The sequence below is a fragment of the Schistocerca serialis genome, chromosome 7 (genome assembly GCF_023864345.2).
Source record: "Schistocerca serialis cubense isolate TAMUIC-IGC-003099 chromosome 7, iqSchSeri2.2, whole genome shotgun sequence".
NCBI lineage: Eukaryota > Metazoa > Arthropoda > Insecta > Orthoptera > Acrididae > Schistocerca > Schistocerca serialis.
Window position 1 is genome coordinate 420,596,882 of NC_064644.1, and position 26,659 is coordinate 420,623,540.

Here is a 26,659-nt window from a genome sequence, read left to right on the forward strand (position 1 = left end):
GAACTCACATGTGATTACATTTTCACTCAATTTGGGTGCATAGATCCTGAGAAATCAGTACCCAGAACAACCACCTCTGCCCGTAATAACGGCCTTATACGCCTGGGCATTGAGTCAAACAGAGCTTGGATGGCGTGTACAGGTACAGCTGCCCATGCAGCTTCAACACGATACCACAGTTCATCAAGAGTAGTGACTGGCGTATTGTGACTAGCCGGTTGCTCGGCCACCATTGACCAGACGTTTTCAGTTGGTGAGAGATCTGGAGAATATCATGGCCAGGGCAGCAGTCGAACATTTTCTGTATCCAGAAAGACCCGTACAGGACCTGCAACATGCGGTCGTGCATTATCCTGCTGAAATGTAGGGTTTCGCAAGGGTTCTAATGAAGGGTAGAGCCACGGGTCGTAAAACATCTTAAATGTAACGTCCACTGTTCAAAGTGACGTCAATGCGAACAAGAGATGACCGAGACGTGTAACCAATGACAACCCATACCATCACGCCGGGTGATACGCCAGTATGGCGATGACGAATACACGCTTCCAATGTGCGTTCACCGCGATGTCGCCAAACACGGATGCTGTAAACAGAACCTGGATTCATCCGAAAAAATGACGTTTTGCCATTCGTGCACCCAGGTTCGTCGTTGAGTACACTATCGCAGGCGCTCCTGTCTGTGATGCAGCGTCAAGGGTAACCGCAGCCATGGTCCCCGAGCTGATAGTCCATGCTGCTGCAAACGTCGTCGAACTGTTCGTGCAGATGGTTGTTGTCTTGCAAACGTCCCCATCTGTTGATTCAGGGACCGAGACGTGGCTGCACAATCCGTTAGAGCCATGCGGATAAGATGCCTGTCATCTCGACTGCTAGTGATACGAGGCCGTTGGGATCCAGCACGGCGTTCCATATTACCCTCCTGAACCCAACGATTCCGTATTCTGCTAACAGTCATTGGATCTCGACCAACGCGAGCAGCAACGTCGCGATACGATAAACCGCAATCGCAGTAGGCTACAATCCGACCTTTATCAACGTCGGAAACGTGAAGGTACGCATTTCTCCTCCTTACACGAGGCATCACAACAACGTTTCACCAGGCAACGCCGGTCAACTGCTGTTTGTGTATGAGAAATCGGTTGGTAACCTTCCTCATGTGAGCACGTTGTAGGTGTCGCCACCGCCGCCAACCTTGTACGAATGCTCTGAAAAGCTTATCATTTGTATATCACATCATCTTCTTCCTGTCGGTTAAATTTCGCGTCTGTAGCACGTCATGTTCGTGATATAGCAATTTTAATGCCCAGTAGTGTGTCTATATAGATGTAGCTGTAGATGTAGGTGAGCCAAAACATTATGAACAATGCCCGTTGCGAGACGGCATGCCGCCTGTTGGCACTGCAGGCACGTGATACCGTAAGGAAAGTATATAAATGATGCAGAGAAGAAGAGGGAATCATTGACGATGTAGCGATCTTCAGCCGTAGCATAAATGCCAACACTCTCACCTATGAGAACCTGCACACTTTTGCCGTCAAGCAGCACCTTAAATTCAGTACTGCCAATATACAGTCCTTGGTAGCAGCTGGCCGGGGCATCCCCGCAGCGCTACCACCAATTAAACACGGCAGGTAACTCTGTTTACGGAATGACACGGTACGATATATCGGTGTTAAGCTACACCGCAGTCTAAAACGGCGCAAACACATCTTGGACGATAGGGACAAAGCCATCTGTCGGCTCAGCAAGTTATATCCATTGCTTAATCTATCTTCCACCCTATGGCCACGGCTTGATTTCACATCGTACAAGGCGCTGCCCCCCCCCCCCCCCCCCCCCCCCCCGTACTGGAACACGCTTCCGTCGTTTGGAATCAAGCCGCCGAAACACACATACAGACGCTGCAAAGAGTGCAAAGCCACGCACTGAGGTTGTCACTGTACTTATCAACGATTCTCCATCAGCTCAACTGCATGAAATGGATGTGGTCCAACGTCTAACGGACCCTTCCAGATCGGTCGCTTGCATCTTCTAGAAGAAAATACTGCGGCCGCACGACTTGAAAATACAGGCGCAGGACCGTGAAATGCAGCGTAGCTTCTACACGGGCACAACAGCAAGCTGCATAGCAAACTGCTTCAGTGTCAAGACACATTGGATAAACCGAAGACAGTCATAGCTAATGTACAAATATCTTACAATTTAAAACCTGGTTCCTAAATCTCTGTCTTACCATTATACAATCTATCTGAAACCTTCCAGTATCTCCAGGCCTCTTCCATGTAGACACCTTCTTTCATGATTCTTGAACCAAGTGTTAGCTATGATTAAGTTATGCTCTGTGCAAAATTCTACCAGGGCCCCACATAATGCCACCGCAAAACACCAGGGAACCTCCACCTTGCTACTCTCGCTGGACAGTGTGACTAAGGCGTTCAGCCTGACCGAGTTGCCCCCAAACATGTCTCCGACGATTGTCTGTTTAAAGGCATTTGCGACACTCATCGGCGAAGAGAACGAGATGCCAATCATGAGCGGTCCATTCGGCATCTTGTTGGGCCCATCTGTACCCTGCTGCATGGTGTAGTGGTTGCAAAGATGGACCTCGCTATGGACGTCGGCACCCTGCTGCGCACAGTTTTGAGTCGTAACACGACGTCCTGCGGCTGCACGAAAAGCATTATTCAACATAGTGCCGTTGCTGTCAGGATTCCTCCGAGACATAATTCGTAGGTAGCGGTCATCCACTGTAGTAGTAGTCCTTGGGAGGCCTGAGCGAGGCATGTCATCGACAGTTCCTGTCTCTCTGTATCTCCTCCATGTCCGAACAGCATCGCTTTGGTTCACTCTGAGACGCCTGGACACTTCCCTTGTTGAGAGCCATTCCTGGCACAAAGTAACAATGCGGTCGCGATCGAAGAGCGGTATTGACCGTCTAGGCATGGTTGAACTACAGCAAACACGATATGTGTACCTGTGGAATGACTGGAGCTGATCGGCTGTCGGACTCCCACCATCTAATAGGCGCTGCTCATGTATGATTGTTTACATCTTTGGGCAGGTTTAGGGAAATCTCTGAACAGTCAAAGGGACTGTGTCTGTGATACAACATCGACAGTCAACGTCTATCTTCAGGAGTTCAGGGAAGTGTGGTGACGCAAAACTCTTTTGATGTGTGTACATACTGACTTTATTATACTGCTATTGGAAATTTGATGGCTTCCTTTTTGCCGTCAACATAAACATCTGGGCCACCTTAAACCAGCAGTTTTCTTGATTAGTGTCCACTATCATATGTTCGCACTTTGTAAAGGTAATTTAAGTAATGATACTCCCTTGAAACTGACAACCATAACGGCCCAAAGCACAGACAAAAAATATGACAAAAACAGTTTGTGACAATAAAATTTGTAGGCAAACCACGTTTCATAGGTTTGTATTATTTTTTAACGAAGTCTCAACATCTTATTTTTCTATTAAAAAAAAATTACCCACTTTATTGTAGGCCGGTATTACACTATCAAATTTTCCTTTTCAAATAAAATTTGATAGTGTAATAAGTAACTTTGTCAAAGTTAGGCCTTGGTCAAATTTTCTTCGATCAGATCTAGTGCCTCGTCTTACATATGATCAAAAATCCTTGTTAACTGGATAGAGAAATGTAGCCGCCTGGAGTGTTAGCATCGCTGCCGCTGTCTGACGTCTAAATGTTTATCAACATGGATTCGAAATTTACATCTTGCGTCGCATCTACAACGAAATTGGCTGAAGTGTACGAGGAAAGTGAAGCACGGTATAACTTGCGGCATCCAAAATAGAAAAAAACAGAGTAAGAAGAAACGAGAATTATAAAAACATTTCGGAGGCCAATAGCTGTGAGGTACGGTTAGGATACACCCCCGAGGATATAAGGGAGCAAATCTACAACTTCAGTAGGAATAAAATAGTTCTTCATGGTTATAGTATGTACTAAACAGTTTTTTGTCTTCAGATTTCCTCCTTCAGTGTTTCATAAACGGCTTCACACGTTTCTGATATTTTTTCACCAATGTGAACCGAAGTATTCGAATGCTTTCCCAGCTGCAAGAAGTCGCAGTGTTTCGCGAAGTCTGTCTTTTGCGGATATATCATTTCTGAGGTGAGTATTCTGCTTCGTAATATAAGGAGACTCTTTCCTGAACATATACTGAAATGTACTCTCGTCCATTCGTAAGTAATTTTCATACGACTTTACGTGCTCCAATTGCAGCTCACGATACAAATTTTGTTGTACGCCTTTCTCGTCTCACCGCGAAACCCACCTATATGTTTCTTTTTCCTTCTCTCCTGCTCCTCTTCCAAATATAATGACAATGCAACTGCAATACACGCAACTGTAGAGAAGACAGTAGTAACAAGTCTTCGTCGGTCATTTTGAAGGCACTGTGACGAAATATTTTGTGACAGTGTAATATCCCCTTTTGTGTCACGTCAAAGATTTTTTTTTATTTGATCAAATTTCTTTGGCGATAAACTTTGATAGTGTAATACTAGCCTTACGAAATTTTTGTTAATATTTACGATTGTTGTCACTGTTAACTCACAAACTTTTCATGTACAAGCTAGTGGCAACTGTGTCTTTTTGACTGATATGTAGTGTGTAATTAATGCGGCACTAGAATCAGAACATAAAGAACACGTATTTAATGCTCCACACACACAATTACAACCTATCTAAGCACTTCATGGTCCTCCTTATCATCATTTTCATTAAGCACATTCTCTGACTTGTGGTTCAGATAAAACTGTCTGCTCCCTTCGGGCATGAAGTCTAGTAGTTTTTTCAAGTCTCTGTATTTCAAGTTTGATCTAAAAGTTTTATTAGGTCTCTGTCTTTCGAGATTGATATTTGCCTTTCACCTACATATCTGGGCACTAGATTTTACTAGGCGTCTACAAACTGGTGAAATAACAAATTATGATCTCCCTCGATGTGACATGAAGAAAATGGTGCCCTCCCATAACTTCAATGAAGAATGTGTTACTGTACACAACAGTTCATGGTAACCTGTTGAAAGCATCACTGTAAAATTTCTGGACTGTAAATTGTTGGGGTGGCCGAGCGGTTCTAGGCGCTTCAGTTTGGAACCGCGCGACCGCTACGGTCGCAGGTTCGAATCCTGTCTCGGGCATGGATGTGTGTGATGTCGTTAGGTTAGTTAGGTTTAAGTAGTTCTAAGTTCTAGGGACTGATGACCTCAGATGTTAAGTCCCATAGTGCTCAGAGCCATTTGAACCATTTTTTTTTTTTTTTTTTGTAAATTGTTACTGCCATGTACCCACTGTTCGCCTAAATGGATTGGCAACCCCTCAGACACTGATGCATCACGGGTTTGCATATGTACAAGGCGTTGCCCTCCCAGGACTCTGTCGATCATGACAAGGACGACAGACGTCAGGACAAGTATCACCAGAGATCCTTCGTGCCTAGGACCTATTTCCTCCGCCGTATCACGTGTGTGGAACTGGATCGGCACGAATTCCTCCGCGCCCTTGCTACCTAGGACGACGCAAGCCAACAGTCCGCTCCGCCGGAACTCTGGGCCAATTTATGCGCCGGCTCTTAGCAGCCCATCAGTGAGTAGTTACCGCAACGGAATCTACGACTTTCCAGCCATATCCAGAGACGTACCTGTCGGCCAACTATGCTGAGTGCTCAACTTCCGTCGTTAGCGATTGTCAGTGCCATGGTCTTCAAGTCCCACTACGTTTATTCACCGTGTGTTCAAGGCGTAAGCCTCTTAATGTCTTTGAAGTTATTTTATTTTGCGAAGAGTTTTCTTTTGTTATTAAACATCTCTACTGCGGTCGCAAGAAACCCTTGTTCTTGTTTACCTGTGTCTTATTATTTCTTATCAAGCATCTCCCCGTGGGAGATACAGCACTTACCACGAACATCAACTTTTGGTTTAGTAGTGAGGTCAGTAACACTCTTAAGAATTTTGAAATCTTCAGAGCCCATTTTACAGAGTGAATTGCTGAAACCATGGAACGTGAGGCGATATTGGGACATTCCTTCAAGAGCATATGTATGGGAATTGGATATACGTACTAATCTCTTTCTCTCTGCTGTCTCTGTCCATCTCCTCCTCCTCCTCCCTCTCCCTCTGTCCATCTGGTTCTCCTTCCCCCTGTTTCTGTCTATCACCTCCTCTCTCTCCAACGGCCACTGCCTCTCCTTCCTCTGTCCATCTTCTTCATTGAGCTATCTTTCATTCCTATACCTCTGTCCATCTCTTCCCCCCCGCCCCCCCCGCCCATCCCCCCTCCGCCCTTACCACACGCTTTGGTTATTGTAAATATACTTCCAGATTATGTAGTAGAATTCTAGTCGTAACCGATATTCCAGAAATAAAACTTTCCTGTTTTCTATTAAAACTGTTTGTGAGGTAGAAAACAGAACAACACATCGTTCTGTACACAAATTATGTTGAAAAATACATGTAACAGGGAAAGAATATACATGACAGAAAAATATTGCTAATGGTTGAAATGTCCCGCTATCGTAATTAAAACAGCCTGCGACGAAGGAAACAATGCCGCCCATATTTACAGCAGAGCATTTTCCTTCTCGCAGTCGGTTGTAACAGAAACCTTGTACATTGTTGTTTAAAAGATATGTAATGGTTCAAATGGCTCTGAGCACTATGGGACCCAACTGCTTTGGTCATCAGTCCCCTAGAACTTAGAACTACCTAAACCTAACTAACCTAATGACATCACACACATCCATGCCCGAGGCAGGATTCGAACCTGCAACCGTAGCGGTCGCGCGGTTCCAACACAAACATTTAGTCACTTCGAGACAGGTGAAAATCCATGAACCCGCCGGGAATCGAACCCGGGATCCCATGTTCGGGAAGCGAGAACGCGACCGCGAGACCAGAACTTAGAACTAATTAAACCTAACTAACCCAAGGACATCACACACATCCATGCCCGAGGCAGGATTCGAACCTGCGACCGTAGCAGTCGCACGGTTCCGGACGCGCGCCAAAAAGATATGTAGTCTATGTCAATCCGCATAGAGCATCGTTTAGTATTTGATCGGTCAACAACGTTTCGAGATTTTTGTTAACACCGTATCACTATTACATATATCGTACTCAAGAGCCAAAGAAACTGCTACATCTGCCTAATATCGTGTAGGGCCCCCGCGAGCACGCAGAAGTGCCGCAACACGACGTGACATGGACTCGACCAATGTATGAAGCAGAGTTGGAGGGAATTGACACCACGAATCCTGTAGGGCTGTCCATAAATCCGTAAGAGTACGAGCGGGTGGAGACCTCTTCTGCACAACACGTTGCAAGGCATCCCAGATATACTCAACAATGTTCATATCTGGGAGTTTGGTGGCTATCGGAAGTGTTTAAACTCAGAAGAGTGTTACTGGAACCACTGTGTAACAATTCTGGACGTAAGGCGTGTCGCATTGTCCTGCTGGAATTGCCCGTCTGAATGCACAATGGACATGAATGGATGCAGGTGATGAGACAGGATGCTTATGTACGTGCCACCTGTCGGAGTCGTATCTAGATGTGTCAGGGGTCCCATATCACCCCAACTGCACACACGCCACAAGGTTACAGAGCCTCTTCCACCTTGAACAGTCCCCTGCTGACATGCAGGGTCCATGGATGCATGAGGTTGTCTCCATACCCGTACACGTCCAGCAACTCGATACAATTATAAACGAGACTCGTCCGACAAGGCAACATGTTTTCAGTCATCAACAGTCCAATGTCGGTGTTTACGAGCCCAGGTGAGGCGCAAAGCTTTGTGTCGTGCAGTTATCAAGGGTATACGAGTGGAACTTCGACTCCGAAAGCCCATGTCGAAGATTTTTTGTTGAATGGTTCGCACGTCGGCACTTGTTGATGGCTCAGCATTGAAATCTGTAGCAATTTGAAGGACCGCACTTCTGTCACCTTGAACGATTCTCTTCAGTCGTCGTTGGTCACGTTCTTGCAGGATCTTTTTCCGGCCGCAGAGATGTCGGAGATTTGGTGTTTTACCGGACTGCTGATATTTACGGTACACTCGTGAAATGGTCGTACGGGAACATCCTCACTTCATCGCTACCTCGGAGATGCTGTGTCCCATCGCTCGTCCGCCGACTACAACATCTCGCTGAAACTCACTTCAATCTTGATAACGTGCCATTGTAGCAACAGTAATCGATCTAACAACTGCGCCAGACACTTGTCTTATATAGGCGTTGCCGACCGCAGCGCCGTGTTCTGCCTGTTTACATATCTCTGTATTTGAATACGGGTGCCCATACCAGTTTCTTTGGCGCTCAGTGCATATTTATACACTATGAATATTAAAAAATATATATCCTATATTCGTCGAAATGTTTATCGTAGCAATGTGAAAAAATTCGAAGTAAAGTGGCGAAGTTCCTTTTGAAATTTATGGTATCAATGTTTACCCTTTATATATTACAAATGTATTTAGATATTATATGTATTAAAAATATATAGCCTAATGCCCGTCTGAATGTTAGAGCATCGTGACCGCGCCGTTTGAGGCAGCGTGTCACGGACTGCGCGGCTTCTCCCGCCGGAGGTTCGAGTCCTCCCTCGGGCCTGGCTGTATGTATTGTTCTTAGCATAAGTTGGTTTCGGTAGTGTGTTAAGTCTCGGGGCCGAAGACCTCAGCAGTTTGGTCCCTTACGAACTCAAACACATTTGAACATTTTTTTTTAGAGCATCTCGTAGAATTTAAAGTGACTCTGTCAAAAACGTTTCGAAATTCTTGGTAACAATTTTCCCCCTCTATTCATTATATACACCGTGTATTTATATATTATATTTATCGAAAATATACACCGGCAGTCTATATCTGTCCAAATGTCTATAAGGGAACTGTGTAAAAATCTGAAGTATATCGGCCAAGGAAGTTTCGAGATTTTCGGTAACAACATTTTCTCTTTAGATGTTACATATTTATTTATAAATTACATATATTCAAAAATGGATGCATAACAACATATACATATTCACATGCAACGTTGTGTAAAGATTTCGAAGCAGTCGACCGGCAACCTTTCGAGTTTTGGAAGCACAGACATACGAAGGCTCAGTATAGCCAGTGACCGTTTCTACAGCAGTGGCAGTTTGTGCTTTGGGCCCTTATGGAAGTGAATATCAGAGAAACCAGTGAAACAGGTTTTAGCAAATGTTCGTTATAAAGTATAGGATTAGAGTACACACAGAGCTCGCTCACAATAAGATCAACAGATGTCAGGAGCGTGCTTCAATCTCAAAATCTACGGCAGTGTGTTTTAGGCTGGGGATGGGAAAATTTTTCGAGCTGTCGATATATATTTTATCGATTTTTTTTTGCAAGACATAGATGTTATTGAGACGAAAATATCAGTATTTTGCTACATTGATATTTTTGACCCACATCCATGCGAGAGACGTCTCGAGAGTGTAACATTTCTGCTATGTGTTCTTCTCAAAAATATTGTACTCAACATAAACATAGTAGACAACAAGAGTCCATTTTCCATTAAATATCAGTTGAGTAATGTGTGTGACTTTTGTGCCGAGTCTACTTTAGTTTTACAGTACGTCTATCTTTTCTTGATTCAGGAGCTTAGGGGGTAGGGAAAGCGCACATTCTGCCTCATTGGTTGGAGCAGGGAGTGGTAATTTCCACCATTCTTATATAGTGCTGTCACCAAACGTGTTCGTTTTACACCTTGTACCTATCATTTGTACTGGTAGAAATGACGCACGGAAGTAACAAACGTCCTGGATATGCAGTACAGATACATTCTGGTTGAAATCCGGTGCTCATTTATATAAGTACTGAATATCAAATTAAATTGAGCCCTCGTAAGGCATTTACTGTTGGAGTGCAAAGGTTGGTAGTAGGTGGAATGGGCTACAAATCTTCCGATGAGAAATATACGAGGGGCGTTTGAAAAGTCCGTGCAAAAATAAAAACTACTTAAGTGTCTGCGGTAAACCTTTTCTTATTTTTCGACATAGTCTCCTTTTAGACTTATACACTTCCTCCAACGCTGTTATAATATTTTGATCCCTTCCGAATAATAGGAATTGTCCACGCCTGCAAAATAGCTATTAGTTGCTGCAATCACTTTCTCGTTTGAATAAAATCTTTGTCCCGCCAGCCATTTCTTCAAATTGGGGAACAAATAGTAGTCTGAGGGAGCCAAGTCTGGAGAATAGGGGGGATGTTAATTTTCTGACTACAACTGCTGAGGTGTGTGTTGGTCCATTGTTGTGATGGAAAAGAACTTTTTTGTGGTCCAATTGCCGGCGTTTTTCTTGCAGCTCGGTTTTCAAACGAGGAATAATATGCACTTGTAATAGTTTTACCCTTTTCCAGATAGTCGATGAAGATTATCCCTTACGAATCCCAACGCCATAACCTTTCCAGCTGAAGGACTGTCTTCGCCTTTTTTGGTGCAGATTCTCCATTGATAACCCATTGTGTAGACTGCTGTTTGGTCTCAGGAGTATAGTAATGTATCCATGTTTCATCCACAGTGATGAAACGATGCTTTAAGTCCTGCAGATGCTTCCTGAACGGCTGCAAACCATCGTTGCAACACTTCACACGGTTCCGTTTTTTGTCAAGCGTGAGCAATCGCGAAACCCATCTTGCGGATAGCTTTCTCAAGTCCAAATGTTTGTGCAAAATATTATGTACCCTTTCATTCGAGATGCCCACAGCACTAGCAATCTCACGCACCTTAACTCTTCTCTCATCCATCACCATATCATGGATTTTATCAATGATTTCTGGAGTCATAAACTCCACAGAGCGTCCAGAATGTTCAGCATCACTTGTGCCAATATGGCCACTCCGAAAATTTTAAAACCAGTTATAAACTGTTCTAATCGAAGGTGCAGAGTCACAGTAATGTTTATCAAGCTTCTTTTTAGTCTCCTGAGGCGTTTTGCCTTTCATAAAGTAATGTTTAATCACCACACGAAATTCTTCGTCGTCCATTTTTTGACAATCACTCGACTTCCTTGATTCATAGGAATGCCAAAAACAAATAAATAGACCAATATGGCTGAAACTTGGTGTGCGTTCTTTCCAAAGATGCTACTAACTAAACATGACCTCGATACGCGCCGGTGGCGTCATCTCTCGGACTTTGCACGGACTTTTCAAACGCCCCTCGTAGTGTCTATGAGTCAGGGAAAGATAGACAAGAAATATATCACATTCGATATTTAATATTTCATATTGATTGACTGAAATATCGATTACTTACATATAAGCGACTTGTACACTTCTTGTAATGTTAAAATCAACATTTAGCTATATCGATATTTTTGGATGTACCTACTTTAGGCCCCTACAGTTCTCAGCGCCTCATTTAATGATATGTTCATGGAAAAATGTAGAGCGATTAATCTTGAGTTTATTAGGAAGTCCGCGGTATTTTGCAGGAGGGAAGGAAAATTGGGTTTAACATGGATCGAGTTAGGGAAATCACGGAAAACCTAAATCTGAGAGGCCGGACGCGAGTTAGAACAGTCCGTCTCCCGACTGCGAGTGCAGTGTGATAACCACTGCGCCGCCTCGCTCCGTTATGTTGTAGGAAGCGCAGGTGTTGGCGTACATACCATGGGCAGCAGGCGTGGCAGGTTGACGCCGCGGTGCGACTTCTCTCGCTGGTAGCGGACCTCCAACACCTTCACCACGACAAACTCGCCCAGGGCCGCGAAAACAAACACCATGCAGCCGGCCATCCAGAGGTCCAGCGCCTGCGGGCACACAACCATACTTGTACCTGTCATACACTGAAGCGCCAAAGAAACTGGTATAGGCATGTGTATTCAAATACAGAGCTATGTAAACAGGCAGGATATGGCGCCGCGGGCGGCAACGCCTATATAAGACAAGTGTCTGGCGCAGTTGTTAGATCGGTTACTGCTGCTACAATGGCACGTTATCAAGATTAAAGTGAGTTTGAACGAGGTGTTATAGTCGGCGCACGAGCGATGGGATACAGTATCTCCGAGGTAGCGATGAAGTGGGTATTTTCCCGTACGACCATTTCACGAGTGTACCGTGAATATCAGCAGTCCGGTAAAATATCAAATCTCCGACGTTGCTGCGGCCGGAAAAGGTCTTGCAAGAACGGGACTAAACACGATGTGACAGGAGTGCAACCCTTCCGCAAACTGCTGTAGATTTCAATGTTGGGCCACCAACAAGTGTCAGCGTGCGAACCTTTCAACAAAACATCATCCATATGGGTTTTCGGAGCTGAAGGCCCTCTCGTGCAACCTTGATGACTGCGTGGCACAAAGATTTACGCCTCGCCTGGGCCCGTCAACACCGACATTGGACTGTTGATGACTGTAAACATGTTTTTTTATCGGACGAGTCTCGTTTCAAACTGCATCGAGTGGATGGACGTATACGGGTATGGAGACAGCCCCATGACGCTATGGATTCTGTATGTCAGCAGGGGACTGTTAAAGTTCGTAGAGGCTCTGTAACGGAGTGGGGCGTGTGTAGTTGGAGTGACATGGGACCCCTGACACGTCTAGATACGGTTCTGACAGGTGACACGTACGTAAGCATCCTGTCTGATCACCTGCATCCAAAAAAATGGTTCAAATGGCTCTGAGCACTATGGGACTCAACTGCTGTGGTCATCAGTCCCCTAGAACTTAGAACTACTTAAACCTAACTAACCTAAGGACATCACACACATCCATGCCCGAGGCAGGATTCGAACCTGCGACCGTAGCAGTCGCACGGTTCCGGACTGCGCGCCTAGAACCGCGAGACCACCGTGGCCCGCACCTGCATCCATTCTGACGTACTTGCGCAATTCCAGCAGGACAATGCAACACCGCACACGTCCAGAATTGCTACAGAGCGGCTCCAGAAATACTTTTCTGAGTTTAAACGCTTCCACTGGCTATCAAATTCCGCAGACATAAACATTATTGAGCATATCTGGGATGTCTCGCAAAGTGCTGTTCAGAAGAGATCTCCACTCCCTTGTACTCTTACGGGTTTATGGCCAACCCTGCAGGATTCATGGTGTCAGTTCCCTCCAGCACTATTTGAGGTATTAGTCAAGTCAATGCCACGTCGTGTTGCGGAACTTCTGCGTGCTCGCGGGGCCCTACCCGATATTAGGGAGGTCTACCAGTTTGTTTGGCTCTTCAGTGTATTTAGTCCACGTTGGAGTGAGATATTGCTCTGCTTCCAGCATTAAAAACAGTTTTGTACACAATAATACATAACTTGAAGTGCACTAAACATAAAGTGTCAAGCGACCTAAGTTTCCACTGCAAACTCTCCAAATTAAGTGATGTAGATTTCTTAATTTCGAAACATCCTAATAACTATGACCAATGTAGGGAAATGAACCACTTTATTATCAAACCACAATGTGAGACTATAAAGTATGAAAGCACCGAAGTTTTTAACCAAACAGATGACTTGATAAATATTATGAATGTGACATTGTGCGTTTCATTACTTTTGTGCAGAAACAAAAGATTTACAAAATCACCAATTTCAGAAGTAGATGTAGCTTTGCTTTATTTGCATAAAATGTTTTTATAGAGGTGCAACAACATAGTCTGTTTACCAATAACTGCGGTTCTATGTCTTTTTTTCGGCAAAGTTCAATCCAACTGCAGATATGTACAGGATTTATGTCTATTGGACCAACTCGTTGTTGTAAAGTATTCACGAAAGTTGTATACTTTCGCAGATTATTTCGAAACATACTGAAACATTTTTTTGTATCTGTCATTGTAAAAGTTTTTAGTCATAAAAATTAGTTATTCTATAGATTTCACTTGATATGATTTATTATAAACGCCACATCATTCAAATATTTTTCCGAATGCGATTTATGTAATATTTCATGGAAATTTATTGTTCACTAAACAGAAAACTATTACTTTGTTCTGACAATGCACTTAATTTTATCCTAAATAGGTCAATGCTTTGTAAAAGCTACATACACTGAGGCAACAACAGTCATGGGATACCTCCTAAGATCGTGTAGGACGTCCTTTTGCCCGGCCCAGTGCAGCAACTCGACGAGGCATGGATTCAACAAGTCGTTGGAAGTCCCTTGCAGAAATATTGAGAATGTTGCCTCTATATCCGCCCATAACCGCGAAAGTGTTGCCGCTACAGGATTTTGTGTACGAACTGACCTCTCGGTTATGTCCCGTAAATCTTCGATGGGATTCATGTTGGGAGATCTGGGTAGCGAAATCATTCACTCGAATTTTCCAGAATGTTCTTCAAACTAGTTGCGAACAATTGAAGCCCGGTGACATGGCACACTGTTATCCATAAAAAATTTGTCGTTGTTTGGGAATATGAAGTACGTGAGTGGCTGCCAATGGTCTCCAAGTAGCCGATCATGAACATTTCCAGTCAGCGAGCAGTTCAGTTGGACGAGAGGGCCCAGTCTGTTCCACGCAACAGAGCCCACACCATTATGGAGCCAGCTTGTTCAGTGCTTTGTTGACAACTTGGGTCCATGGCTTCTTGGGGTCTGCGCTACTCTAACTCTACCATCAGTACTAATCAACTGAAATTGGTACTCATCTGATCAAGCCACGGTTTAATGTTCTCAAGGGTCCAATCTAAACTCATGCTCATAAATTAAGGATAATGCTGATACATGGTGAAACAACGCTCTGATGGGCGGTTTGTGGGTTTAAATCACCTCGGGGTATGACCATGCGGTGCATTTGACCTGCGATCGTCGCATGGTGGCGCAGGCAGCAGTCTACATACGCAGAGGTTTGTTGGTGCATGTCAGAGTACGGTGCAGCGAGTAAGTGTGCAGAAGTTTTCAGACGTGCTAATGGTGACTGTGCCGGCCGCTGGTGGCCGAGCGGTTCTGGCGCTACACTCTGGAACCGCGCGACCTCGAATCCTGCCTTGGGCATGGATGTGTGTGTTGTCCTTAGGTTGCTTAGGTTTAAGTAGTTCTAAGTTCTAGGGGACTTATGACCTCAGCAGTTGAGTCCCATAGTGTTCAGAGCCATTTGAACCATTTTTTGAATGGTGACTGTGTGTTGCAAATGGCTCACGTTATGTGGGGTAGAATACTAGGGCGACTGGAGGCTGGTCAAACAGCAGATCGTGACACGGGCCCTTCGTGTGCCACAAAGTGTGATCTCAAGAGTATGGCAACGATTCCAGTAGACAGGAAACGTGTCCAGGCGCTACAGTACGGGATGTCCACAGTGTACAACACCACAAGAAGTCCGATATCTCATCATCAGTGCCCGCAGACAGCCACGGAGTACTGCAGGTAGCCTTGCTCGGGACCTTACCACAGCCACTCGAACAGTTGTCTCCAGACACACCGTCTGTAGACGATGAACAGACATGGTTTATTCGCCCAGATACCTGCAAGGTGCATTCCACTGACCCCTGGTCACAGGAGAGCCCGTAAAACCTGGTGCCAAGAACACAGTACATGGTCATTGGAACAGTGGTCCCAGGTAATGTTTACAGACGAGTCCAGGTATAGTCTGAACATGATTCTCGCCGGGTTTTCATCTGGCGTGAACCAGGAACGAGATACCAACCCCTTAATGTCCTTGAAAGGGACCTGTATGGAGGTCGTGATTTGATGGTGTGGGGTGGGATTATGATTTGTGCACGTACACCCCTGCAGGTCTTTGAGAGAGGAACTGTAACATGTAACAGGACAGGTGTATCGGGACGTCATTTTGCACCAGTATGTCCACCTTTTCAGGGGTGCAGTGGGTCCCACCTTCCTCCAGGTGGATGATAACGCACGGCCCCACCGGGCTGCCATCGTGGAGGAATACCTTGAAACAGAAGATATCCGGCGAATGGAGTGGCCTGTCTGTTCTCCAGACCTAAACCCCATCGAGCACATCTGGGATGCTCTCAGACGACGTATCGCTACACGTCTTCAAACCCCTACGACACTTCAGGAGCTCCAACAGGCACTGGTGCAAGAATGGGAGGCTGTACCCCAGCAGCTGCTCGACCACCTGATCCAGAGTATGCCAACCCGTTGTGCGGCCTGTGTATGTGTGCGTGGTGATCATATCCCATATTGATGTAGAGGTACATGCGCAAGAAACAGTGGCGTTTTGTAGCACATGTGTTTCGGGACGGTTTTGTCAACTTATCACCAATACCGTGGACTTACAGATCTGTGTCGTGTGTGTTCCCTATGTGCCTATGCTGTTAGCGCCAGTTTTGTGTAGTGACACGTTATGTGGCACCACATTCTGCAATTATCCTTAATTTATGAGCATGAGTGTACATGGTGACGTGCCCAGGAGAGGCACTACAGGCGATGTCATGATATCAGCAAAGGCACTCGCATCGATAGTTTGCTGCCATAGCCCATTATCGCCAGATTTCACCGCACTGCCCTAACAGATACGTTCGTCGTGCGTCCCACATCGATTTCTGCGGTTATTTCACGCAGTATCGCTTGTGTTAGCACTGACAACTCTACGCAAACGACACTGCTCTCGGTCGTCAAGAGGAGACCGTAGGTTATTGTGTTGTCCGTGGTGAGGGTTAATGCCTCAAATTCGGTATTCTCGGTACACTCTTGACACTGTGGATATCGGAATGTCCCATGCGTCTAGCTCCAACTATCATTCCGCGTTCAAAGTATGTTAATTCCCGTCGTGCGGCTATAATCACGTCGGAGACCTTCTCACGTGAATTTTCCAAGTACAAATCACAATTCTGCCAATGGCCCTTTTATCCCTTGTGTACGCTATACTACCGCCATCTGTACATGTGCATATCTCTATTCCATGACTTTTGTCACCTCAGAGTATATACCATCCTTTACACGTGGCGTACTTTAGAATCCCAAAATTTTTATTTTGAGACTTTATACGAGGCGTGTTTTTTAAGTAAGATCCGTCTGAACGTAAGTACACAACGAAGGGTTATTTCAAAAAAGGTAAATTTATTTTCAGAAAGTACATACTTCACTCAATTTTGACATAGTTGCCAAGTTTGTTCAGACACGTATTATACCTCTCAACCAATTTTAAAATACCCTCTTCATAAAAACTTATCGGCTGCTCCGATAACCAAGAGTTCACTGCCGTTTTCACGTCGTCATCATCATAGCAACGGTTGCCACTGAGGTGTTGTTTGAGGTGGAGGGACAGATGGTAATCGCTCGGCGCAAGATCAGGACTGTAGGGTGGGTGGTCTAAAACTTACCAGCCAAAACTGTCCAATAAATCGCGGGTCTGACCTGCGGTGTGAGGTCTTGCATTGTCATGGAGAAGGACAATTCTCTTTGTCAGCACGCCATGTTTTTGTTTTGAATCGCTCTGCATAGCTTTCTCAGGCTTTGGCAGTATGCTTCTGCATTGATAGTGGTTCCTTGTTGCATGAAGTCGACCAACAAAACACCATTCATATCCCAAAACACCGACGCCATGATTTTGCGCTGGGACAGAGTCTGTTTGGCCTTCACCTTTACAGGCGAGTGTGTGTATCTTCATTCCATGCTCTGTTGCTTCGATTCGGGCGTGATATGCGAAACCCATGTTTCGTCTCCAATTACGATCTGATTCAAGAAGCCGTCACCTTCTTCGTGATAACGAGTCAAGAACTTCGTCGCACACTCATATCTTTGGTTTTTGTGGTCCTCTGTTAGGAGTTTCGGGACCCAACAGGAGTACAGTTTCCTAAACTTCAGGTGTTCAGAATGTTGCAAAGCACTGATCTCCACACGTCAGGATATTCGTTTGAGAGACCTGTTATTGTGAAGCGTCCGTTCTCATGAAACCTCGCTTCAATTGAAACCACCAAATCGTCTGTAATCAAAGAAGGGTGACTGGTGCGGTCCTCATCATGCACGTTGTCACGGCCATCTTTGAATTCTCATACCCACTTACGCACTTTGCTTTCACTCATAACAGTATCACCGTACACTTCGCAAATGTGTCGATGAATTTCTGCAGAGACAGGTTCCTTGCTGACAAAAACCGTATCAATGAGCGAATCTCACATGCGGCGGGCGAGCTGATAGTCTTAAACATTTTAAAAGCACAGAACAAGAGCCGTACAGGTTAGCTACAGAGCTGTAACTGAGCAAGTTGTTCCCGAGACATGCCAGTCCACGACGCCCGCGCTCGTTGTGGTATGAGCGCGAACTACTAGTGTCTACAACAAAACGGACGTTACTTAAAAAACACGCCTCGTAAAATAACGTTTACCATTATTTTATTCCTTTGATTTTTTGCACGTATCAAAACGTAAGTTTAAATAAAATTGTTAATAATAGAAAAACAGTATGTCATTGTAATCATTAATCTGTACAATTCATTTTGTAGAATGTACTAGAAGTTAATGTTTTAATATATGGATTCGAATAAGCACCAAATTATCTTTCAATAGTTGGCAGTCAATATGTGCACTAGTCTTTGTTTCAGCGAGCCTACAGCATGACTTCTTGTCTCATAAAGGCGCGAGTAAAAAGATCTCTGCCGGCCGCGGTGGTCTAGCGGTTCTGGCGCTGCAGTCCGGAACCGCGGGACTGCTACGGTCGCAGTTTCGAATCCTGCCTCGGGCATGGGTGAGTGTGATGTCCTTAGGTTAGTTAGGTTTAAGTAGTTCTAAGTTCTAGGGGACTTATGACCTAAGATGTTGAGTCCCATAGTGCTCAGAGCCAAAAAGCTCTCTTTAGTGCTAACAGTCTGAACGAAGTATTTTTACTGTAGTGCCATGTCAAAATGTGAAATAAAACATGTGCTGTGATATCGTGAAAAAGTGTGTTCATTTGTTAGGAGAACGTCCGACGCCTGAAATCATCGTCCAGCAAAACGATGAGCATTGTATTAAAGACATCCAAAATGATGAGAACATCTTTCTTTAAATTATTATTCATCGAAATTTTTACTAAGTGTTCTCTTTCTTTGAACTCTAAAAATGTATTACATTAGCAATTTATGATGCTAGACGTGTACGTCATTCAGATACAAAACTGTAACACATGTTTTTCACGTAATTTTGGAAACGGGATCATTTCATCTCCCTCCAGTCTCGCCTGTTGCTTCCCAACCGTGCAGCCTGCTTCGGCCGACAAAGCTCCGCTGGAAGTGGTTCTGGCTCAATGAACAGGCAACACAGCGAACCCGTGGAACAACTGTGATTGGCTGACGCAACGCTCCTGCCAATCGACTCACTGATGTGGTCTAGCAGTTCTGGCGCTGCAGTCCGGAACCGCGGGACTGCTACGGTCGCAGTTTCGAATCCTGCCTCGGGCATGGGTGAGTGTGATGTCCTTAGGTTAGTTAGGTTTAAGTAGTTCTAAGTTCTAGGGGACTTATGACCTAAGATGTTGAGTCCCATAGTGCTCAGAGCCAAAAAGCTCTCTTTAGTGCTAACAGTCTGAACGAAGTATTTTTACTGTAGTGCCATGTCAAAATGTGAAATAAAACATGTGCTGTGATATCGTGAAAAAGTGTGTTCATTTGTTAGGAGAACGTCCGACGCCTGAAATCATCGTCCAGCAAAACGATGAGCATTGTATTAAAGACATCCAAAATGATGAGAACATCTTTCTTTAAATTATTATTCATCGAAATTTTTACTAAGTGTTCTCTTTCTTTGAACTCTAAAAATGTATTACATTAGCAATTTATGATGCTAGACGTGTACGTCATTCAGATACAAAACTGTAACACATGTTTTTCACGTAATTTTGGAAACGGGATCATTTCATCTCCCTCCAGTCTCGCCTGTTGCTTCCCAACCGTGCAGCCTGCTTCGGCCGACAAAGCTCCGCTGGAAGTGGTTCTGGCTCAATGAACAGGCAACACAGCGAACCCGTGGAACAACTGTGATTGGCTGACGCAACGCTCCTGCCAATCGACTCACTGATGTCAATTACAAATTTATTGTATTCGGACTGATCTGCCTGCAGACTGGGCGAGAGGAGGTAGGAACACTAGATTTAACATCTCGATGACGTCACTCAACAGTGGAAAGGCCACTGCACCTGACGGATACCAATACGATTCCACACAGAATATGCGAAAGACTACTGCAGCTCCTCTTACAGCAGCACTGTGCCATAGGTCCCTGGAGGGCGAAGTGTTTCTAGTGTTTGGAAAAAAGAGACTAACGTTGTTCAAGTTTTCAAGAAACGTTGTTCTTCTACACTATTTACAATAGTATGCCAACGCTGACGTAACTTTTCGATTCAGGGACTGTAGAAACCAGGTGGTTTTAGACAAAAAACACGTCGAGCTATGTTCGGAGCGCGTTTTCGTCCGGAAAGCAAGCTCCTTGAAGGTTGTTCCTTAGAGGACGAGAAAGATGAAAACTGAGGGCGCAAGTCCAAATGAATGAGCTGGTTGCGGAATTACTTCCCAACCCAACTTCTGTTCAAATGGTTCAAATGGCTCTGAGCACTATGGGACTTAACATCTCAGGTCATCAGTCCCCTAGAACTTAGAACTACTTAAACCTAACTAACCTAAGGACATCACACACATCCATGCCCGAGGCAGGATTCCAACCTGCGACGCCACACCGGCCGGCCCCAACTTCCGTATAGTGTTTTTTGACAGTCTAGTAAAATGCGGGGGGGAGTAGCATCACGTCACACAGTCTTCCCGGTCGTTGTTCTTGAACTGCGTCTGCATCACGTCTCAGTTGTTGACAGTAAAAATGTCACCAGTGATGTCACACCTTGGCGAAGCAAATTCACACCACACCGTCGCTGTCCCCACCAGATGGCCGGCCATTGTGTCTGAGCGGTTCTAGGCGCTACAGTCTGGAACCGCAAGACCGCTACGGTCGCAGGTTCGATTCCTGCCTCGGGTGTGGATGTGTGTGATGTCCTTAGGTTAGTTAGGCTTAAGTAGTTCTAAGTTCTAGGGGACTGATGACCTTAGAAGTTAAGTCCCTTAGTGCTCAGAGCCATTTGAACCATTTTGAACCCACCAGATGCATTACATTATGTTTTCTGCATGCGCGCAGGTCTTTGTACGGGGAGCTGCTGCTTTATTTGGGCTCAACCATTCCTTTCTTTTCCTTATGTTAGCATAAAAATACAATTTCTAGTTACGAGCAACGATGCAGGATAGGAATGCTCGGTGTTGTTCACGAGTCAATTGATGCTGAATCAGAATGGTTCAAATGGCTCTGAGCACTATGGGACTCAACTTTTGAGGTCGTCAGTCCCCTAGAACTTAGAACTACTTAAACCTAACTAACCTAAGGACATCACACACATCCATGCCCGATGTAGGATTCGAACCTGCGACCGTAATGGTCGCGCTGTTCCAGACTGAAGCGCCTAGAACCGCTCGGCCACAACGCCGGCTAATTGATGCCGACCAAGCAGATTAAAACTGTGTGCCGGACCGAGACTCGAACTCGGGACCTTTGCCTTTCGCGGGCAAGTGCTCTACCAACTGAGCTACCCTAGCACGACCCACGCCCCGTCCTCACAGCTTTACTTCTGCCAGTACCTTGTCACCTACGTTCCAAACTTCGCAGGAGAACTTCTGCAAAGTTTGGAAGGTAGGAGACGAGGTACTGGCAGAAGTAAAGCTTTGAGGATGGGGCGTGAGTCGTACTTGGGTAGCTCAGTTGGTAGAGCACTTGCCCGTGAAAGGCAAAGGTTCCGAATTCGAGTCTCCGTCCGGCACACGGTTTTAATCCACCAGGAAGTTTCAATACAGAGTACATTTGGTAACAGCTGTACTGCACGTGATTGTAATTTTGGTTTCTGGCTTGTAGGATTATTTGAAAGTGCATCCTGACCAGTAACTAGTTGTCAAGTAAATAAAAGTGAAATTTGTAACTTTAATTGTTTTCCTTTTGTACGAATTTCATATGTTTAATTACGTAGTTTTGAGCAAGGAGAACTATCAATAACTTCCACAGGTAAAAGAGTCACTGTGCGCGAATTTTCAGTTTGATAGCATTAGCCATTAATTATTTAGTTAAAATCCACAATATGGCGGCTAGTGAGAACCAGCCCTTGTAAAGTTCGAGTGCTGCTACTTTGTTAGAAGCTCCACTCCACCACGCACAGTGGGTATCAACTGAATGGCCCCTCGACGGTGCCTTCCGGATACAGGGGTGGATACAGGCCGTGCCATAATCCTCGCTAGAGAGTTAGTAACATGCACTCTTAGGCAGTCTCCTCTGAAACCTAATTAATAAAACTGCGACCACACATCGCCAACTTCATTCTTTGCCTACGCTTCGTCCGGATCAGATCGTGTTGGGGACGAGTTGTACTGTATAGAACCAAGAAGATGGTTCGTTACAAAAATTGTTCAAATGGATCTAAGCGCGATGGGACTTAACATCTGAGGTTATCAGTCCCCTAGACCTGTAACAACTTAAACCTAACTAACCTAAGGACATCACACACATCCATGCCCGAGACACGATTCGAACCTGGGAGCGTAGCAGCAGCGCGGTTCCGGACTGAAGCGCCTGAAACCGCTCGGCCACAGTTGCCGACTGGTTCGTTACACTGACTGTCGTTAGCGTAGGGTATAAAGCTTTGTTCCGATACAGACGTGGTTAGCAAGTATTGGCGAGCCGAGGAAGTGAAGCATTCCTCTGCGCCATAAGCCATGATTGACGGAATACTAGTTTCACCAACAGTGCCACGATATTTATAATACACCGCCACCGAGGCTGCAGCAACGTCTGTTGCCGCCGCTTCCTATCCAGAACTCGCAGCCAAGCCAGGTAAATAACATACGAGATGTGTTAAAAAAATTCCTGAACATTCGTAATTTCGCACCAATGGTGTGTTGGAGCGAAATGCTAACATAAGGAAAAGAAAGGAGTGATTGAACCCAGATAAAACAGCAGCTACCCGTACAAAGACCTGCGCGCATCCAGAAAACATAATGTAATGCGTTTGGTGGAACAGCAACGTTGTGGTGTGGAATTGCTTCCGCAAGGTGTGACATCACTGGTGACATTTTTACTGTCAACAAGTGAGACGCGTTGCAGACGCAGTTCAGGAACAACGACCGGGAAGGCTACTCCACGATATCTCCCGCCCCCTTTCTACTAGACTGTGCTACTGACAACATGACTCGTGCTTATGGTGTTATTTACCTATATTTGACGATGCTGGTGCTGATTTTGCATTTAACATTTGACGATGCCACTATGGCTGCAGTACATTAGGACTTTGTTTTTGTAAAACAGATCTGATGATGAAACTTCCTGGCAGATTAAAACTGTGTGTCCGACCGAGACTCGAACTCGGGACCTTTGCCTTTCGCGGGCAAGTGCTCTACCATCTGAGCTACCGAAGCACGACTCACGCCCGGTACTCACAGCTTTACTTCTGCCAGTACCTCGTCTCCTACCTTCCAAACTTTACAGAAGCTCTCCTGCGAACCTTGCAGAACTAGCACTCCTGAAAGAAAGGGTATAGCGGAGACATGGCTTAGCCACAGCCTGGGGGATGTTTCCAGAATGAGATTTTCACTCTGCAGCGGAGTGTGCGCTGATATGAAACTTGCCCGTGAAAGGCAAAGGTCCCGAGTTCGAGTCTCGGTCGGGCACACAGTTTTAATCTGCCAGGAAGTTTCATATCAGCGCACACTCCGCTGCAGAGTGAAAATCTCATTCTGGAGATCTGATGATGGTCATTATGGACCGAAACCGGTAATCTGTTAACAAAACGTTTGTGACCATAAACGTAAATTAAAGGAAATTTATTGTATGTACGGGTCACTGTTTTATTCGCGACAATGTCGCAGCTTGTGTCACAATTAAGTGCCTGGCAGAGGGTTCATCGAACCACCTCCACGCTATTTCTCTACCGTTCCACTCTCGAATAGCGCGCGGGAAAAACTAAAACTTAAATATTTCCGAGCGAGCTCTGATTTCTCTTATTTTATTACTACGATCACTTCTCCCTATGAAGATGGGCGTCAACAAAATATTTTCGCATTAGGGGGAGAAAGTTGGTGATTAAAACTTGGTGAAGAGATCTCACCGCAACCAAAAAGTTTTGTTCTAACGACTGCCACCATAATTTTCGAATCATATGTGTGACGCTCCCTCTCCTGTTTCACTATAATACAGACGAGCTGCCCTTCTTTGAACTTTTTCAATGTCCTTCGTAAGTCTTGTCTGGTAAGGACCCCACACCGCACAGCAGAGTGTAGGCAGTCTCTTTACTAGATTTATTCTGTGCTGCCAATAGAAGACAGTCTTTGGTTCGCCTTCCCCTGAAAAGTTTCTATGCATCGTTCCAATTTAAGTTGTTTGGAATTTTAATCCACAGGGATTTAGTTGAATTGACAGCCTTTAGATTTGTGTGACTTATAGTAGAACAGAAATTTAATGGATTCCTTTCAGTACTCATGTGGAAGACCTCATAATTTTCTCAACATGCAGGTATCTCATCTAAATCATTTTGCAATTGGTTTCGGTCTTCCAACGACTTTGCCAAACAATAACTGACAACATCATATTCAAAGAATCTAAGAAGGCTACTCAGAATGTAGAAGGCTTATCAAATTTCTTGGGAAGCCCCAGATATAGATTCTGTTTCATTAGAGGACTTTCCATCAATTACTGCGAACTGTCACCTTTCTGACGAAGAATCGCGAATCAAGTTGCACAACGGAGACGATATTCCGCAGGCAATCAGTTTGATCAGAAACTGCTTCTTTCATTCTGGAACTCTGGAAATATAAAATAGCTTGAGATCCCCAGTCAATAGCCCGTACTACTTCTTGTGAACTATGTGCCAGTTGTGTTTCACAAGAACTACATTTTCTGAATCCGTTCAAAATGGCTCTGAGCACTATGCGATTTAACTTCTAAGGTCATCAGTCGCCTAGAACTTAGAACTAATTAAACCTAACTAACCTAAGGACATCACACACATCCATGTCCGAGGCAGGATTCGAACCTGCGACCGTAGCGGTCACGCGGTTCCAGACTGAAGCGCCTAGAACCGCACGTCTGAATCCGTGTTACGCGTCAACAGACCGTATTCTTCGAGGTAATTCATAATGTTCGAACACAGAAGTAAGTTACTAACCTACTGCAAATAGACTTTAGTGATATTTTCCTGTAATTCAGCGGATTTCTCCTATCTACTTTCTTGAGTATTGTTGGGATCTGTGGAACTTTCCCGTTTTTAGGTAAAGATCTTTCGTCTACCGAACGGTTATATATGATTGCTAAGTATGGAGCTATTATATCAGAATACTCTGAAAGGATCCTAATTGGTATGCAGTTTGGACCGGAAGACTTCCATTTATTATGTGATTTTAGTTGCTTCGATAACACAGAGGATATCGGCTTCTAAGTTTCTCATGTTGTCAGTTGTTTTTGATTCGAATTCTGGAATATTTACTTATTCTTTGATAAAAGAATTCCGGGCTCCGCTTTAGTGGCACTGTCATAGTAACAATTCCGTTTCTATCATACAGTGAAGGTATTGATTGAGTCTTGCCGCTGGTGTACTTTACATACGAACAGAATCTCTTTCGATTTTATATCAGATTTCGAGACAGAGTTTCGTTGTGGAATCTATTAAAAGCCTCTCGCATTGAAGTCCGCGCTAAATTACGAGGAACAGTAAAACATTGTTAGTCTTAGAGATTATGCGTTCTTTTAAGTTTGGTGTGTTTTTTCGTTGCTTCTGCAATAGTGTTTTTGACTTATTTTGTGTAACATGGGAGATCACTTATTAATTTACTAGCGAGTACACTGCGTTGCCAGGATAGGTATTTATTCCAGTCTTCTACTAGTCCATCTCCTCTCTCTCCTCCTCTTCCCTTTGTGTGTCCACTTCCTCCTCGTCCTCTCTCTGTTCATCTCCTCCTCCCACTCTCTGCCTACCTCTTCCTCCCCCTCTCTCTCTCCATCTCCTCGTCTTTCCTTTGTCTGTCTGTCTCCTCCTTTCCCCTTTCCGCCTTCTTCCCCTTACTACGTGCATTACCTACCTGACGTAATAATGAGAGCGGTACTTTTCAGGTATGCCATTTATTGTAATAAATGTGACAGTCTGATATTTGTAGTATCGTGGTACTTCACATTTTGAGTTATTGCGATACAGAGCAGTGTTTTCTAGTGGTGACTTGATGGAACCATTTTCAATAGTCAAACGACTGTACCGAGGAGCGATTAGAGGACCTGCTAGACACCTGCGTTATACGGGTTGCATGCGAATCAGGCGAAATGCAATTCAGCTTTTTCGGATACTTTGGAACAGAACTGTACATACATACATACATAGATACATATGTACCTACATCCATTTGTATGACATGTACGGATCTGATATGAATCTCTCAACTTCCGTGGATAGTATTTCTATGAATTTAAGCAGCTTCTGCTCTATCATACATAGTCTGACAGGAGTGTAGATATTAAGCTGGTTTGTTGAACCTACTATCTGGGTGCTCCCTTATTTCCTGCTGTGCAATTATTCCAGCCACGGACGTATACCGAAACGACACTCACGTGCGCGCAAGTAAGAGGTGGATCGAACTGCCAATTGCTGGGAGTGTAGCAAATAACCACAACCACCAGGTGACCTAGTACTTACGTGACGTAATAACGTCAGGTATCCAAGTAATGCCCAGTTCGC

General features: G+C 44.7%; 1 protein-coding gene across 6 annotated transcripts in view; it reads right to left on the bottom strand.

Annotated features, from left to right (window-relative positions):
* The window catches only part of LOC126412747 (glycine receptor subunit alpha-4), a 589,024-nt gene that overhangs the window by 45,652 nt on the left and 516,713 nt on the right, over positions 1–26,659 (bottom strand). For all 6 annotated transcript variants that reach the window (XM_050082488.1, XM_050082489.1, XM_050082492.1 and 3 more), the window contains one exon: positions 11,661–11,801. In XM_050082488.1, the coding sequence (XP_049938445.1) occupies positions 11,661–11,801 (141 nt within the window). The remainder of the gene's footprint in view (positions 1–11,660; positions 11,802–26,659) is intronic.